We start from the raw sequence: 17648 nt of genomic DNA, 5'->3' as shown, positions 1-17648 counted from the left end.
GTTCAGTCATATTAACAAAATTAATCAGAGTCTGAGCAGCACTCAATATGGGCCACACAACTTGCGTAAGAAAATAGATACTTGATTTTTAGGCAATGCAAAATTTGTTGTCCCTAACAGTCCTTTCACTAAACACTTTTATAGCTAATTAGGGGGTTTGTAGCATGAATTACTACTGGTACCCTAGTAATCAGAAGTAAGTGAAGAGACAAGTTATTTTCATCTTGTACAGTACAGCTGATCAACACATTAGTCTGACCAGGGATCAGCCAGTCCAGTCCACTGGCTGCAGAATTCTCTTACTGCTTTTTTTGAGGATTCTGTGACAAGGAAATTTCTTACAGTTCATCACAAGGGTGAAAAAAATTGGTATTACTGTAGTGAGTCTAACCATTGTTGTTTATTTGTTGTAGCAAACTTAAAAGACTTTTTCATTTATTGTTCTCTCCAAGTGGGACCTAAGTCTGCCCCATGCCTACTAACTTTTGACTTTGAAGTTAGTTGGGGATTAATGAGAGAATGTGCATAATTTGGTTTGTTGTTTTGTTTTGAGGCAGCTGCATTTTACATCACCATAAGTAGAACTGGTTTCATTATAAATAGTGTATTTTTAGTTCTCCAGAAGCCTTGTATCAAAAGCTATCTTAATTTAAATTGCTATTTGCACTTCAGCTCCAGCTGAGCAAGAAAAGTACTGTTTAGTTGTGCAGTGGAAAGAGTAAAAAAGGCTGGAAGTCTTTGAGGTTCTGTGATCACACTGATGTAAGCAGTGAGCTTTTTTTTTCCTACAGAAGGTAATTTCCCACCAGTGCCATTTAAGCTGAAGTAGTGATGGTATTCAGTATTCTATGGAGAGAAGCAAAAATGTTAAGAAATCTGACTGCAAGTTGTAATGAGCCTTTGCATTCCAGTGTTCATTGTTAGGCTTTGTTTTGTCACCTTAGGTAATATTGTTCCAAGTTTTAGGCATCTTTTGCAAACTTTAAACTGCACACTGATTGATTTGTCCTTCAAAGATGTTGAATTATGTTTTGGGCAAGTAAGAGAACAAATACCATCTGGGACTACCTTCTTGCTTATTCATATCAGCTATAATATTATAAATTACTGCTTTTACAAGAAAGGTAATTCAGAATGACAGAAGGCATGTCATTTGGAAATTATGCTGTCCTTACATTTCCAAAAGTATCAGTAAATCAGAAAATTCAGATGATGTGATCAAAACTAAGCTTATGATGCAATTCTTTCTTATCAACGAATGTTGTTAAAATTTTAGCTTAGAATGCTAGCAAGGATTAAGAAGCAGATGCAGTATTTTTCCTATGGCAGTTCACAAAAAACATGAGCTGAATAAAATTGAGTTCCAAGACGAAAGGTTCTACAGCTTTTTTTTTTTAGTATGTTCCTGACCATCTTAAATACTATGTTTAGCATGGTAATACAGGCTATTGTTACTTGTCTAAATACGCCTGTTTGCAGCCCTGTGTGCTGAAGCTGTTTCTTTATATTCCCATCAGTCTGAAGCACAGGAAATAGCCCAGATTTAGTGGCACATGTTGCCAGTGGTACTATTTTGCTCTGCAAAATTGAGTTTCCATTTAGTAGAAGTAGCAATATGACAGGTATGCTGACAACAGCACAAATTAGGAACAGAGAGCATGATTGATAAAACCCTCAAGTTACAATTTCCTATCTAAACGTCCAATCCATAAACTATTCTTCATGCTACTCCAGATACCAGTAAAAATCATGTTTCTTTTATGCTTTGAGAGATCCACCTCTCAAAAATATATTTATGTTGTGTTACTTTTAATATACAGAAGTTGATAAATTATCTTAATACATGTTGACAGAAAATATTTAGGTGTCCATAGAGATTTTCCCCGTGAACTACATTTACATGTTTTCAGATGGTTTATTTTGTTTAAAAATCTTTTAATCTTCCATGGATTAATTGAAACCTGACTCTTTCAGTATGTGACATTACCTGAATTGCCTGCTGTTATGGTCTTCAAAGATGGAACTTACTTTGTTTACGATGGTAAGTAAAAATGGACATTACCTTAAGACAAGATATTTAAAGTATATATGGAGAAACTGGAGGAGTTGGGATTTTTTGAAGGGTATGTAAGGATGCTGGGAAATTCTCCAGTTTTAGGATAAATGACAGCTCCTTCATGAAGGAAAAGAGAAAAAAAAATTACTAGTTCTTCCACAACAAAATGCAAGGAATTTGGTTTAGCAGTACTGAAGTAGAAATGATGATGTTTGCTTTTTGTTTTCAGTAAGATGTAGCTTCCCATATTACTGTTTCACCACCATTAATGTACTTAGAAAAGTTACTTCTTCCCTCACTGTACAAATTCATCATATACATAAGCTACTTTACCTGGCTTGCTGTGTAGGCTGTAGAATGGCCCCCCAAAGCTACTAGTGTTTTTTAACACTGCTGTTTCTACAGTGTATATCTGCAGTACATGAGGCCAGTACACCTGGCACTTATGTGTATATCTATATACATGTGTGCATATCCACATACAAGAGTATTTTTTTGTACTCAGGCTGTGCCATAAGGCCTGTGCATGTTAGAAGCATGTACACACGCTCATAGTTACATTGCATAGCCTGGGCTTATAAGCACACCACTTACTTGCAAAAGCATCTGCTCTTGATTTAGATTGTTTTAAATGCAGGTTTTCATTTTAAGTTGAAAACGTATCACTCAGAAGATTATTCTGCTGGTATAATTTCTTAGGATAAGTAGTACCACAGCAAAATATTTCAGATCGACCATCAAGGGTATTCTTTGTCTTCCTAGAATGGATTTACCTGTCTTCCTCTTCAGTTTGATGCCTCCAGATAAAAATCCACTCTATAGCCTCCTTGATTTGCATTTAATATTTTTTATCTCTTTTTGCAATTCTGGAGAAGGAAAGCTTTTCAGAGAAACACTTCTTTTGCTCTGTAGCCTGCTTGCTTTTTCCACATTTTCTAAAACAAATGCAAAAGCTGTAATAATTCAGGCTTTTAATTTGCTTTGTAAAAAAGTTACTTTTTCGTAATGTACCAGAAACAGTATTGGAAGTCAAACAAATCATGAAGACGCAGTGTAAGAGACTGAATAAGGTTTTATGTGCAACTCTTATGACTGGCACAAATTTGAAGAACTCACTATGAGGAAAAAATTCTAGCAAAATGCACTTCAGTGCTCTGACCTCTTGTCTGTGTTTTGGTTTGGGATTTTTCCTTCTCCGTAGTAGGGGAAATGGATACAGATCCATGGGTTGCATTATGCTTGGAATTACTTGCTACTACCTTACGGCAGATAGTTGTTAACCTGAAATTATTTGATACTTCAGTCTATGCAATAGGATTTAAAACAAATTAATTATTGTGCATTTATTCACATAAAATGCAACATATATGTATATATGTTTTTCTTTTTTACTTGTGATTTAGATCTAATTGATGGTATGTATTAGAATTTAATTCTTAATAGGTTAAAACATGTAGCATCTTAAACTAGCCTTTGGTAAAAACTGATTGTCAGTCATACATGATTATTTGTTCATTTAAGTTCACATTGCTGTTTAATAATGCATCTGATTTTTCTTGATCTTTCTTTCCATTTTTCATGTAAGGACTCTCGCAAATACTGCTTTCTGTATTTTTATATCTCTACTTTGTTTGAAACCTGACAAGTTATTCACACACACCCCTTTAAAAACAGGGTTTGAACCTGTTCCTTTCTGCACTGGGTCACTGTTAGCTTCTCATACAGCATCGTTTATCCTTGATTTAGAAAATAAAATCAGCACATCGACTTTTCACACTTTTCTATAATGTGCTTTTTGTTCAGCAGTTAAAAATAGCATTAGAAGTTTTCAAACTTGAAATGCCCATAAAAGTGTGATGATTGGTCTAACAAGAATAAAGGGAAAAAAGGAAAAAAAAATAGCGGTTGCCTCCATTTTACTGAAATAGCAAATCTGATGGCCCACCTCTTAAAAAAATGTATTTCTCTCTTTTTTTTTTTAATGTCAGAGTATGAAGATGGTGATTTGTCATCCTGGATAAACAGAGAAAGATTTCAAGGTTACCTTCATGTAGATGGCTTTACACTGTATGAACTTGGAGATACAGGTGAGATGATGCTGGTTCTAAACTTTTTGACATTGTGTACTAAACAGTAAGAAAAATCAAGCAAGTACTAAGAACATGTTTTTAAATGTCAGAAATTAATCAATATCAGGGTAGAGCTGATAGTGGCAGTATTATGTTGATGTTGGACTGACCTGTGACTAGAGGTTTCATCCACAGTCTTCATAAGTCCATTCCTCACAACATGAAAGTCAGTGTGTCTAATCCTGTAGTAGTCACAAAAATTAGTAGGAGTTTTAATTTAAGAGCACCTTATATTTTGTCTAAGTTGCATATTACTTCTTGGAATACATGCAGGGAATTTTAAAATTTGATTTAGAAGTATCAAATATAGATTGTCTAGATATCTTACATCTAGTGGATTTAGGTATCTTTGAAATAGATGCAGAAAGAAAGGGAGAGAAGCATGTATTGAAGTGGGCAAAAACTTCAATTAAAAATGAATGAAAACTTCAGCTTTTCTTTAGCAAAAGTTCTGCAGGCCAGATGAAACTTTTGCAGCCAGGTGACCTCTGGAAAAGGCAAATTAGTTGTACTGCTCTTAAGGTGTATAGACACTCTGAGGTATCAGGAAAAATACTGTAAGTGTTGATTTTTCCAGGCCAAGACATCTTATCATCTATATTCCATTTCAAAATATTTACATTCAATCAACATTGAGTTCTTTCAGGTTTTAAACATATTCTTTAAAATGTTTATTTCAAGAAGAAAAATGTTCTTCTTACATGTTTATGAAGCTAATATAGTTACACCTACATTTTAAATGGTTATTTACAGAAATGCTGTTGCAAGTTGTTTAAATATAGCATGTTTTTTCCTGTTATATTTTTAACTAACAATTCCTCAAGTTCCAAATAAAAAAAAAATTTATTTTATTAAGCCATCATTTATTTTAAAGAGCTTTATGTATTAATACATAGTACTTGGAATTTATTTAGATCATCCTTTGCAGTATAAAAGGTCATTAGTTGTCTCCTAGTGTCATTAGGTAGTGTCTTAGGGTGGAAAGAAATGGGGAAGAAGTGGGAATTGATGTGTGGAAGAAGTAGGATGGGGAGAAGCTACTGCTATTTCACAAGGAAGTATGGGAATGAATCATAGATCTTGCCCTTAAAACCCAGCATTACTTGAACAAGAGTGACTTTCTGTTTTTGAGGGGAATGCTTCCTGTGGCGTGGTGGTAGGTAGGAACTGAGCAATTGGTTGGCTTGGTGGGGAGGATTTTGAGTGAATTGTGTTATCTGGAGAGAGCTGAAAAATCAGCCTCTGGAGTCTTGTGTTTGTCTGATTGATGACTGCCGTGTTAACAGATCTGCTTTCCTAACTGCAACGGCTTGGTATGGAGAAAGTTTGGCCAGCTTTTTTAACACACTTTTATCTGACTGACCATAGCACTCTTTGGGTTTGGAGTTTTTTTTTCTTTTAATCAGAAAAACTTCACAAAGCAAATCTTGAAAATACTGGTATATTCTGGCACTGACCTTTTAGATCCTCTGACAGAGGGCTGTCAAACGTTTAAATACATAAAATAGTGATTTAATTGCTTAGAATCAGTTTGTAATTGCTGCATATCTCCATAACCTCATATTTAGGTATATGCTAATATGCAGCTTAAGTAGGAAATTAATTTTTATCTGCATTTTCTCCCTTTTATCTTCTTTCTATAGATAGGTTTTTCATACAATGCTAGTGGTATGGCATTAAGCCCCATCTTAATTTATTTTCAATAGCTTTAAGACCACAGGATGGTCAGCTTGTAGAGGCTATTTGGCTGTGAGGCTGGTTTATATTTAAAAACTGATTTCTGTCCCTGGAGGGGATTACTGGATTTTCTAAGTTGACATATTTCCCATTGGAGTATGTGTATTTCTTTTTAAATGGTTTCAAGAATTTTATTCCTTGTTTTAGGAAAACTTGTGGCTATTGCAGTCATTGATGATAAGAACTCTTCAGTGGAACATACCAGGTACAGAATTGAGTATTGGTGACTATCGGAGAAATGTGCTGGTATGACATAGGGAAGTTTGGATGTTTCTTAATACTGAGAAATACAGGTTAAATAAGTGGGTTTAATTGTAAATGTTCTTTAATTTCTGACTTAGTGTACTAATCTTACTTAATTTATGGCTTGCTTGAAGCACATGTGAATTCACTGAGATGCTTGGGAGTTCCTATATCTATTCTGCTATTTGTTAATGGGATCACTGGAGCAAATGGTGATCTCATAGCTTTTAAAAGCTATTGTGTCACCTTTTAAACATAGACAAAAGTGCTTGAGTTTGGATGACTTTGAGATGAACTCAGTGAGTTTAAACATATGACTGTGCTTCAGTTCAGTTGCATTGAAAATTAAGCTAGTGCTGCTTATATATTAGTTGTCTGTGGGATTTTAAAGAAGAGGTGTTTTTGCTGGGGTTGGAGTTTGCTGAAGAGACTGAGAGGAACAAGACCTTCCCTTGTCCCTTTCCGATTGCATATACAGACTAGAAAAATACTGTTCAAGTACTGTGTAGCTATTTTCAACCTTTAGGAACTAAGCAAGATGAACAAGGTGTTTTTTGTTAGTCCTTGTTGCTGCATACTGGAGAAATCTCAATGTTTATTGTTTGTATTTAGAAAGAGTCTATCCTGGATTATCAATGCCAATTTTTTTCCTTCCAGATTAAAGTCTATTATTCAGGAAGTTGCCAGAGATTATCGGGATCACTTTCACAGGTAGGCACACATGGTACTTTGATGTTTTAATTGGGCTTCTACATTAATCCTTCTAAGACAGTACTCACTTACTTTTCCTAGGTGAAAAACATTACAGTGCCTGCTTTTGTATTTTTATACTGATATTTAATAGGACCATTTCATTAACTGACTGTGTTTCATAATGCTGTGTTCTAGATCATGACTCTTTTTGAATTACTGTGTGCCCTCATTTTCAGGTATAGGAAAAATACTTAAGGAAGAACTTTTGGTGAAACCCACTTTTGTGAAATCCACTTTTTCATTGTTTTATTTTTAACCACTTCTCTTACAGGGACTTCCAGTTTGGCCATATGGATGGAAATGATTACATTAATAGTTTACTAATGGAGTAAGTAAATTCTTATTTGAATATTCTTTCTTCTCTTGCGTTTGTTACCAAGTGTATTTAATTGGAAATAATCTTACAAAAAATTCTTGGCTTTCATGACTCAAGAAAAAATCACTGTCATCAGAATTCAGCCTGTACCATAATATCAGTTATTTGTGGAATTAAACTGTGTAAATGTATAGTTTATTGTTAGATGTTTGGCTTACTGATAATGCTGATTGAAAAAGCTTATCTTTTAGGTCTACTTTGTTAAATTACTAACTGTTAGAATTGTGAGGCTTTCCTTCTTGATGTATTTTTACGACTTGCATAGAAATGCACTTTCTCAGAAAAGCATAGAATACATGGAAGATGCTGTCTGTGCTTGATATGTACATGGTATATTTTGAAAAATATAAGTGGTTTAACAAGGTGCTTGGCAGTTGCCCTTACTATGATCCTGTTCTAAAAAATGCATAATTAGAGAGTTGAGTTGCTTAGCATTTGTAGTTAACTACTTCTCCTCTGGCCTTTGGAGTTCTGAAAGAAAGAAAAGCCAGGAGTCAGTGTTACAATTCTGTAAGTTTTCCAAATCCATTTCTCAGGGATCAAAACATTAATTAAGCATGCAGTCATGCCCCTAAAAATTCAAGAAGCTTCATGTGGACCCAAAAGCACAAGGTCTGTATTTTTGTAGAATGTCTGTAGATTAAGACCTGATTTAAAAACAAATGTCTCTCCATTAAAATTATGTGATTATATGAATTTGATTGAATTATAAAGCTAGTGCTTTATAATTGCCAAAAGTGAGACCTTCTTCGCTTAATTGATTCTCCTGTGCAGGCTCTTATGTCTGTCTGCTGAGCTGTTTCATCCTGTTTATCTGTCAGAAAAGTGTTTGGCTTTTTTGTCTGGGCAAGTAGGGAAGTTATTTTGCTGATTCAACAATGTTATTGGCTCTACTCTGCTGAGTACCAGCACGAATGTGCAGAGATGTAGGGGAGGGAGATGAGATGAGATACCTGGGAGGAAGGAAATGAAGGGAAAGAAGGCAGAACTGCCACTTGGAGTGGTAGTGATGTAGTCTGGTCTGGTTGGTTGGGTTGTTTAAGTGAATCTGCAAAATGCCTAACTTTATTCTTTGTAGTATATGGAAAGTTCTGGTTCAAGTACTCACCAGCTTTGAATTATTTTCTAAACCCTGTGTATGCCTTTCAAGCATAAGTAGGAATTTGCAAAAGAATGCAGTGAATTATGTTCAAAGTAGTGGCTGTTCATGTGGTTACATGAGTTAAATTTGAATTAAAAAAATAAAAGTATTGCAACTGCTTCAGTTTGACACCAGATGGCAGCAAGTGGAAATAGAAAAAATATGAATAATGAGAAATGTATCACAAAACACTTTTTACCGTTGCACATAGGAGCAAATTCTGTGTTCTTTACAAAGGACAAAATATTGTATGGTTTCTGGGGATAGAATTTGACCTTGATAGAAGTATATTTATGGACTTGGCTGTAACTTCATTAGTAGACATTCTAATTCTTCTGTTTTTTCAGCAGTGTATGAACATGCTTTTGTTGGATTAGAAATAGTACATTTGAAACCATGCACAAAATAATAAATTAGAATATTATGTATTTTAATTAAAATACATAATTTTACCTAAAATTTTACCTAAAAAAATGCTTTTCAGTATTTTACTGAATTTTTATAAGCTAAGGTGTATAAAATCACTGTCTGCTATAGCTGTATGTTGAACTCTCCACTGCTCTTGAAAGTAACACATTAAATGTGCTTTTGTGAGCTTTTGTATAGCATAAAGAATCTGTATATGGAGGTTACCTTTCAGCTGCTCTACAACCACATCCAAGAACATCAGTTACCAGACTGTCAAATGAAACAGAAACTCTGCATCTAATTAATAAAACTTGTTCTGTTTTGGCTGGAAGGTCATATTTTGGCAGAAATTGATAGCTTGTTACTAGATGCTTCCAAAAACACCTGACTTGGTTTGAGCACCTTATACTTAGATTTCTTCTTTGTCCCTAGTAAGAAAAGAATAAAAAATTCAAGTGAAAACGTTATATTTAGTGACTGTTATGTTGCAGGCTGCCTCGATGTACAAAGTTGTGTTATTTGGCTGTTTTTTGTAAAGTTCCATTTAAAGGATGGCATTATTTTGTTATCCTGTAATTGCCCTTATGTTTTTTGAGGTGCCACCATGCTTTCAGCTTCAGTAGTGGGAACAGAGTCTGTACCTTAAATCTTTAAGTATTCAGATTTCTAGAAGTTCAGAAAATTGTGATACATAAGTATTATAAACTTTTTAACTTTTATGTTTGCATTTGAATTAAAACCAAAAACTCTAAAATGTGAGAGAAAATTTAGGATAGTTTCAATGACTCCAATGAAAAATGGGCATCTTGAGTAAATAACTAGTATTTTCATTAAATAATTTACTACCAGTTGATAGCCACAGGTAAGACTGAAATTGTCATTGATTTTCCAAGGATTACAAGGGTACATGGATGAGACACTATTAGACAAGGGTGAAAACGTACAAAAACAAGGTTTGCATTGCTTCTGCTTGGAAGGAAGTACTTGAATTCATTACTGACAGAATTGTAGAAAATTGATAAAGACTACAGAGATTTTGTTTAATGTATTTAAATCTTCCTTTTTGAGCAGTGTACTTTTGCAATATTAAAATTTCCTAAACTTGATCTTATGTTGAATTTGGTGCTACAGTGAACAGAAGATTAAACTGGTTTGCGTCCAGAGATAATTTCCAACATTTTTCCTTTTTTTTTTCTTTCCAATTATGATGTATTTATTGCACATGCACATGAAGGTTAACAGCAGAGTAATAATTCTTTAAAAACTCTGTTCCTCATAAACCATATCTAAAAGAGCTGTAGAAAAGCTATGCTTGGCATGGTTTATTCTTTCGACTTGACCAGAGGAGGCTGATTGATAAAGGTGATGAGTTAGACAATGGTTGTGTGGGATTACATTTTTGAGTTACACTTCTGCCTTTGTGAGCTTAAATACTTAATGCATTTCATGTACAAGGCTGCTGTGATCTCTTACTATTTGGAAAGTCATAAGGTACCTGATTTAAAGTTGTTCTGGGTATGTAAAATGTTGAAAGCTTCAACAGCATCACTGACACAGATGTGAAGGAAAATAATATTAATGAGAAACATGCCCATACCATTCATGTCCATACCATACTAGGCCAAGTATCTTTCCCCTTTTTTCTTGCTTTCTTGTTTTTAAAGAATTCCTATGAAGAACAAACATGAAAGGAAGATTAATGGATTTCCTTTTGCAATGATGTAGGGATTACTTGAATTGCAGTATTTTATATGGTAGTTCTTTAAATATATAAACTTTCTGTTTTGTGTTTCCAGTGACTTGACAATCCCTACTATTGTTGTGTTGAATACCTCCAATCAGCAGTATTTTCTACCAGATAGGCACATTGAGACCACAGAAGACATGGTTCAGTTTATTAACAATATCCTGGATGGTACAGCTGAAGTAAGTCTTCATAGTGGCTTGGAATATACTGGTTAGTGTTTATTTCCGTAGATGCTAAAGTAAGGGAAAAAATTGGTTACTGTGATAGTTATGCATGTGTTTAATATTCCTGTCCTGTATTACTGTCTTGGGTGTTGTCGCTGAATATGCCATTGTAAATTCTGGAGTCATGCTGCTGCATGTTGTACAAAGCAAGCTTTCTTTTGTTTATAGCATAATATTAACTGGCTTCTTTTGATATTCCTTTTACTGGTGCAGTTGTAGATGGAGAGATTTTTATTCATCTCCTGGTTTGCATTAAACGCATTTGTTTAAAATTTTGAATTATAGTGCATAATTCAACTGCACCCTTTCTTTTCAGTGGAAAATTAATAAATTAAATAGCTGGAGGAATTACAACTTCAGATTCAAAAAAAGTGTTATACTTGCTTTGAATGTTAGAAATGGACACAAGCTTTCTCTTCTCTGCTCTAAAACTAAAATAAGAGCTGTCTTTTGTTAAAATAACAAAATTAAAATAATTGGAATTGGTGACTGGGATAATTTCTGAGTATTTTTTCCCTCAGTGTACCATAAGTTGGACTGTTTTGTGGATGAGGAAAGAGGTCATGGAGCATAACTTTGACTTGTGCTTCGGGGGAAAGAAGGCTTTGCCACGAAGGGGAGCTGATAGCTAACAATTTGGCTGCCTCCTGGGAGAAGCCTGTTTGTGGTTTAAGCCAAAGGTTGAGTGCTTCCTGTGTTAGCTGAGCTAACTTTACATTACACCAGCAGTTTTAGGTCATTGGTTGGTAATGGCAAATAATGCAGAAGATGTTTGTCATATGGGGTACTTGGGTTTATTTAATCTCTCTGATTGATGTAGAACATGGTATAGTTGGATTTATGTGTTGTTCAGGACTTCACTGGCCATGCTTTCAGTTGCAGTGTTATGGGTATTGCTATAACTTGGTGGTTCTTTGTTCACTTTTTGAATGTTTTTTAAGTGCATTGATTTATCAGCATCTGTTAGACTCTATTTGTATGTACCTTTCTGGTTGAAACAACAAATGTAATTGGTTTCTGTCTGTTTTTTTTTTTACTTGGAGAAAAATCATTTGTGAAGCCTCGTGTTTTTTGCCATAGTGTCACTTAGGTCTTTCTATCTTTTGTTTGCAGTATCTCAGCTAGAGTGATTAAAGGTCAGTCTAAATTCACATCTCTGTACAATACAAAAATACAGGATATGACTTCATTTAAGCTGGTCTGTATTTAAGGTGTCTGTAGACATAAAATGGCATTACTTTGGCTGAGTCCTCTGCCCAAGAAGTTGTGCAGCTGTTGAGGAATGAGAGTCTTCAAAGTATGCTGGTAAACAACTAATAGGATGCAGACTTTCTGAATCACAGAGAAATTTATGAGAAGTGTGTTATTCCCCCTTCTCTTCCTTGGGAAGTGTTGGTTTATTCACCTGGACTTTATTATTATTCTGTAAGACTCTGTAGGTAACTTTTTGTGAGTCTGTCTCATCTTTGTGGACTTTTTTTCCTATTGAGGGGTTTTGGCCAGATCATGTGCTGATGAGTTGACTTCCAAACATTGAGTTTGTTTCTCTGGCTACTCGAGGAAGGTGAAAACTGGTACTGTTCAGCAGACAAACTGCCTTCTGATTCATGTAGTTATTTCAAACACTGCTCAATTAGGGGGCAGTGTAGGTATAGTCTGTCATTGCTTGACACAGGTTTTATTTATTACACCTTCATATCTCCTCTTTGCTTAGTTCTTAGATTTTTCTAACTGTGCTGTCATAATCACTGAGTGGATGTTTAACAGCTGCAGGAAAGTTCAGAAGAGCTCTGCAGTTTTACCATTGTTACATTGGGACAGTTGCTAGTTTTTGTTAGTGTTTCTTTATGGTAAGAGAGAGAGAGTCAGCCCATTGTCCAAGTTGGCACTGATTGTTTGAAACAATTGTGAGAGACTTTTTCATGAGACTACTGAGTAATCTTTGTCCAAGCTTGGCAAGTTGGAGTGTCTGGGCATCATGAGATGTAAGAATAATTACTTTTCATTTCCTTCTAAAGGGCCTTAAGATTGCAAGGTCTGAAGAATGAACTTTTGGAATCATAACTGAAAAGTGTCCGCAGTTTTGACATGGTTCCATTTGAAATTTCAGGCCCAGGGTGGTGATGGACTTCTGCAACGAATCAAGAGAATAATCTATGATGCCAAGTCTACTATAGTGGTGAGTTTTATTTCTCATTGAATTAGATGGTGCCCTTGTCAATCAGGATACAAATACTTTCAGAGGGTTTTAGAACTATTTTTATATTAGTTGTTTTATACTGTATATATTACATGTATAGGTTTAAGCCAAATTAACTTCTGGATTAAACTTTGTAATAATATGTGTAATAAATATTCAACATATTTTGTTTCTTCATTTTTCACTGCTCTTCTGTATGCCTGACATGTATTAAGGGATAGAACAGAGAGAATTCAAGATCTTTTCCTTGACCCTTTTGATATCCTTTCCTGAAACATACAATTTCACTCTTCTGAGGAATGTTACATTGTTGATTTAATTGCTTAGAGCATAAGGGGATTAAATACTACTCCTTGTGTAGTTTTAAAGAAAACATTTTTATCATCTTTCTCATAAGTTAATTATGCTTAACAAAATTTTGTTGGGAAGACGTACACAAATCCATTTCTTCACTTGTCCTGCACAAGCAAATAAACCTATGCTGTGAAATTAAGTTGAAACTCACTTGTTTCTAAATGAGTGTCTTCCAAACTTCTGTGAAAGTACAATATTTAGCCACCAGTTTCTGAGGTTTCTGAGGTTTCCTTCTTCCTGTGCCATTAAGCTACTCCTCAACAGGAAGCTCTCTAGAATTTTTCTGCAGACTAAATTTTGAGAACAAGACAGAAGTAAGAGATGAAACTTTTTTCTTCGAAGTGTTTTTTAACACTCTTAGACCAAGTTTTTCTAAAGCTTCAAAGAATTCATAGGCTATGCAGTTGGCATGTAAACATTAACTATCCCAATGCAATATTGTAATATTTGAACTTCTGTGTCATTTTTTGTGAACTTGTAGTAGAAATTGTTGAAGTTGAGGACTCCTTGCTGTTTTTGCAGAAGAAAGCAAATAAACAAACCTTATTAAAAAAAAAACAAAACACAAAGCAACAACAATAATAAAACCCAAATCAAACAAGCAGAAAAACCAAAACAAGAGATCTATTAGGACAAGAGGACACAATCTTAAGCCAGGGAAGGTTTAGGTTGGACAGTAGGAAGAGGTTATTGACAGAAAGGATGATTGGGCATTGGAATGGGCTGCCCAGGAAGGTGTTGGGATTTCCCATCCCTGGAGGTGTTTAAGAAAAGACTGGATGTGGCACTTAGTGCTGTGCTTTTGGTGGTGGTGATATTATGTCATAGGTTGGACTTCATGATCTTAAAGGTTTTTTCCAACCTACTTGATTCCATGATCCCTCTAAAAAATACCGATTCTCATTTTGGATGTTATTTGAATAAATACACAGAGTGATAAGAGAAGTAATGCATTATATATTCACCAAAAGTGATTTTTACTTTCTCTTTCAACAGTCTGTGTTCAAGAGTTCACCACTGCTGGGATGCTTCCTCTTTGGGTTACCCTTGGGGGTCATCAGCATCATGTGTTACGGAATCTGCACAGCTGATACAGAGGGAGAGGTATTTGAGCATGAGGGAGCTAAAAAGGAAAGTGGTGATCGGGAGCTCACAGATGAAGGCAGTGAGGAAGAACAAGAGGAGGAAAAGAGTGAAAAATACACAGAACTTTCAGATGGAGAGCTTAAACAGAAAGACATTATGGAAAAGAAAAAGGACTAACTTGTTTAACAAGAGAATTCTCTAGAATTTCAAAACAGACTTATTTATTGGCGGTTGTCATTTATTGATTATCTTCATGAAAGAGAACTGTTTTATCTGCATAATGGTAGTTTTGGCTTGCATGTATTCACATTTTCTCAGAAATTGACAGAAAAATAGTGGATGTTCTCTTAATTGTCCTTAGTAGATTAACAAAGAGCAATTTAAACTGAAGAAATTTTCAGGTACAGTTCTACACCATTTTTGTAAAAGTTTTGAATTGTTCATTTCCCGAACAGAGATGATGTTAGTCGACCTTACTATATGCGATGAACTGCTACTGATATAGCCCAGCTATGCACTCATTCAAATTAAAACTCATAAAATTAAAGCTGAAAACAAGGAAAGGTTAAGAGAGCTATAAAATGTTTCAGAGCCTGATAGCTGAAGACAATTTACAAGTTTTCTAAGAAGTCACATGTTGTACTTGTTGGACATTATAATGGGAAAAGAAAAACAAAACCAAAACAACAAACTTTTCTATTTCCTGAAATTAAATATAAATTTCTGGGAATTGGAGGATCGTTCTACCATGTAATAATATAATTATTAGCAGTCAAGAACGTTTACTAGATACAGGATGTTGGAATTATATGCTAAGTTAAGTGTTTATTAGTGCTTTAGCAGATAAAAATATTGGGAAATTACGTTAAAAAACCTTTTAGAACATGATTGCCTGTTAATTACTTTCTGTGAGTGCTTGCACACTTAGAGTGCAAAAGATCTGTAAATTTCCTGGATCTGCAGCACAGCTTGGTAAAGGAAGACATCGATATGAACACCTTCTGACTATTTGTATAACTCTCTAATGACAAGCTTTTTGAATGGTATATATTTATTTTACAGTGTTTACTTGAGATTGTTATATATCTTTGAGCTAGGTAGTTTTGTTTGAGACTGTTACCTACTCTGGAGGAGGGAGTTAATGGAGCTTAATATTAACATTGATCAGTATAAAACATTTTTGTTACCTGTTTCATCATAAAAACCACTTTTAATACAAACCTGTGATTGTGAAAAGGACTAATTTGTGTTCAGGGCTAAAACACTCCTGTGATAAGCTATAAAGCAGCCTTTGGCATCAATGTCATGGAAGATACCAGGAAAACATAACTTGTATTGCTCCTCCTCAAACTATTCATGCTGGGATTTTCCCTTTTTTTTCTTTTTTCTTTCTTTTTTCTTTTTTTAAGGCTATATTAGTATATAATACAAAATATTATATCCTCCTTATAAGGAGGAGCTTGATCATGTAAGAAATTGCTATGCTATAGTACTAAATTAAGGAATTTTAAATAGTAACCATGAGTAAGCTTAAATAGACAAGTTCTGTGTTTGAGTAAATTTGAAGATGCTGTAGAATCATAACCAGGGAAAAAGTATTGCATCATTTTTCTCTGTGGGAAAGAAACTTGTTTCTTCTGTTTAAGTAGTGTGGTAACAGCTGGCTTCAGGTTGCCATGCAGAGTACCTTAAGTAGATCTCTGATTTGAAAGAGTTTGGTTATCAAACAGTATAAACAACATGTAAACAGATTAAGAATTTTTTTTAAAACAATTCCTTGTCTGATTATGAATACAAATCTTTTCTTTTTTGGAGGAGAAATTATAAATAAGGTCACAGAACACTGAGTAGCAGGTATCTGATACGGTTTTTTTAATCTTTTTTTTTCTGTGTTTTCTTTCTATGAATTACCTTTTTTTAAATTTTTGAATTATAACCAGTTGTACATAGTGACTTGAGTTTTCTTGCTTTTTGTTGATTTTTTTTTTTTTGGTAGAATCTTTGAGGTGTATAGGTTTAGCATATACATGAGGAATAGGTGCTTAAAAATGTGTTTAGAAAGGGGTATTTTTTTAATGGTATTGAGCTTCTGAGTTGTTTATTGAAAAAAAATTTAAAACTTAATGAAAAATCTGTAAATTTCTTTGGACTTCTGCACAACTCTGCTGATAGCCAAAATGTAGGACTGTTAAGGCAGTAGTATGTTTTCTTTGTCTCTTTTCTTAATATTTTCGTACAGATCAGTTGCTTATTTAGTGTTGGCTCAGGCTGGAAACCTGCAGCTATTGACTTAAAAAAGCCTGAAGTGGTCACTGGAATGGTGCTGTTCCTTCTCTGGAGTGTAATGAAAAGGAAAAAAAAATACCTAAGTTCTGCTGCACTGCTAAGAACTATTTCAACATGGAGCCTTCTTTTTTGTGGTTATTTTTGTTTGTGTTTATAATCAGTAGTAGCCAGTTGACTCGCTGGGAAATATTCTGAGATGTGGACCTGAATAATGATAAATATTGTGGAAAAAATGGATCACATTTGGATCTGTTCAAACTGTAGCACTTAATAGCTGGAGTTAGAAGGAAAGCCTGTATGTTGGTCACTTCTGAACTCTAATATCTACCAGACATGTACTGAACTGTTGAAAATTTGACTTGAAATGTACTGTTGTTTTCATCAAGGCCTTCCCTCAGCTATGTTGAACAAGTCATAGGGAGAAGAAACAGGGACAGGTCATATATTGGGTGTCAGAAGTGATGTGAAATTAAGGAGTTTGGTGTGGTTACACAAATAATCTAGAATGCTGTCTGAGGAGGGGCATTTTATTCTTTCCTTCAGTCTCTAGAGGTTTCTTAAAGCAACTTGACTGTAATAACTTTGGATTCAAAAAATAATGCTGCTTTTTTTTAAGTCAAGTGTAAGCCTTTTGTTTTTCTGTAATAAAAAGGATTTAAAAGAGCTTGTTTCCTTTGGATTAATTTACAGTGCTGAGCTTAGATGTTGCATGTTGTGTACATGGCTGTTTCCTGGGATGTTTGTTGTAAGTGTACTTTAGGCCTCCAGTCATGCAGTACTGAAATGCAGATTTAAAAATCTGCAGGATTTTTAAAACAGTGTCTAGAGGTAGGAGTTTATATTTGCTTGTCTGTGATTTAGTGAGCACTCTGGCAGTATAGCACAATTGAATTTCAGAAAAAGAGGTT

The 17648-nt window shown here is 34.6% G+C and overlaps 1 protein-coding gene across 1 annotated transcript in view; it reads left to right on the top strand.

The window, feature by feature from the left end:
- TMX3 (thioredoxin related transmembrane protein 3) overlaps window positions 1-17396 on the top strand; it is a 29446-nt gene extending 12050 nt beyond the window's left edge. The window contains exons 9-16 of the mRNA XM_005517296.3: window positions 1975-2041; window positions 4045-4143; window positions 6070-6127; window positions 6823-6876; window positions 7190-7246; window positions 10640-10769; window positions 12925-12993; window positions 14365-17396. Of these exons, the coding sequence (XP_005517353.2) occupies window positions 1975-2041; window positions 4045-4143; window positions 6070-6127; window positions 6823-6876; window positions 7190-7246; window positions 10640-10769; window positions 12925-12993; window positions 14365-14631 (801 nt within the window). The 3' untranslated portion in view covers window positions 14632-17396. The remainder of the gene's footprint in view (window positions 1-1974; window positions 2042-4044; window positions 4144-6069; window positions 6128-6822; window positions 6877-7189; window positions 7247-10639; window positions 10770-12924; window positions 12994-14364) is intronic.
- Window positions 17397-17648: the final 252 nt, after the last annotated feature.

The sequence above is a fragment of the Pseudopodoces humilis genome, chromosome 1 (genome assembly GCF_049639895.1).
Source record: "Pseudopodoces humilis isolate 2021_Gansu_Grassland_sample_001 chromosome 1, ASM4963989v1, whole genome shotgun sequence".
Taxonomy (NCBI): Eukaryota; Metazoa; Chordata; class Aves; order Passeriformes; family Paridae; genus Pseudopodoces; species Pseudopodoces humilis.
The sequence above is the reverse complement of the archived record's forward strand: the minus strand, read 5'-3'. Positions and strand labels throughout refer to the sequence as shown.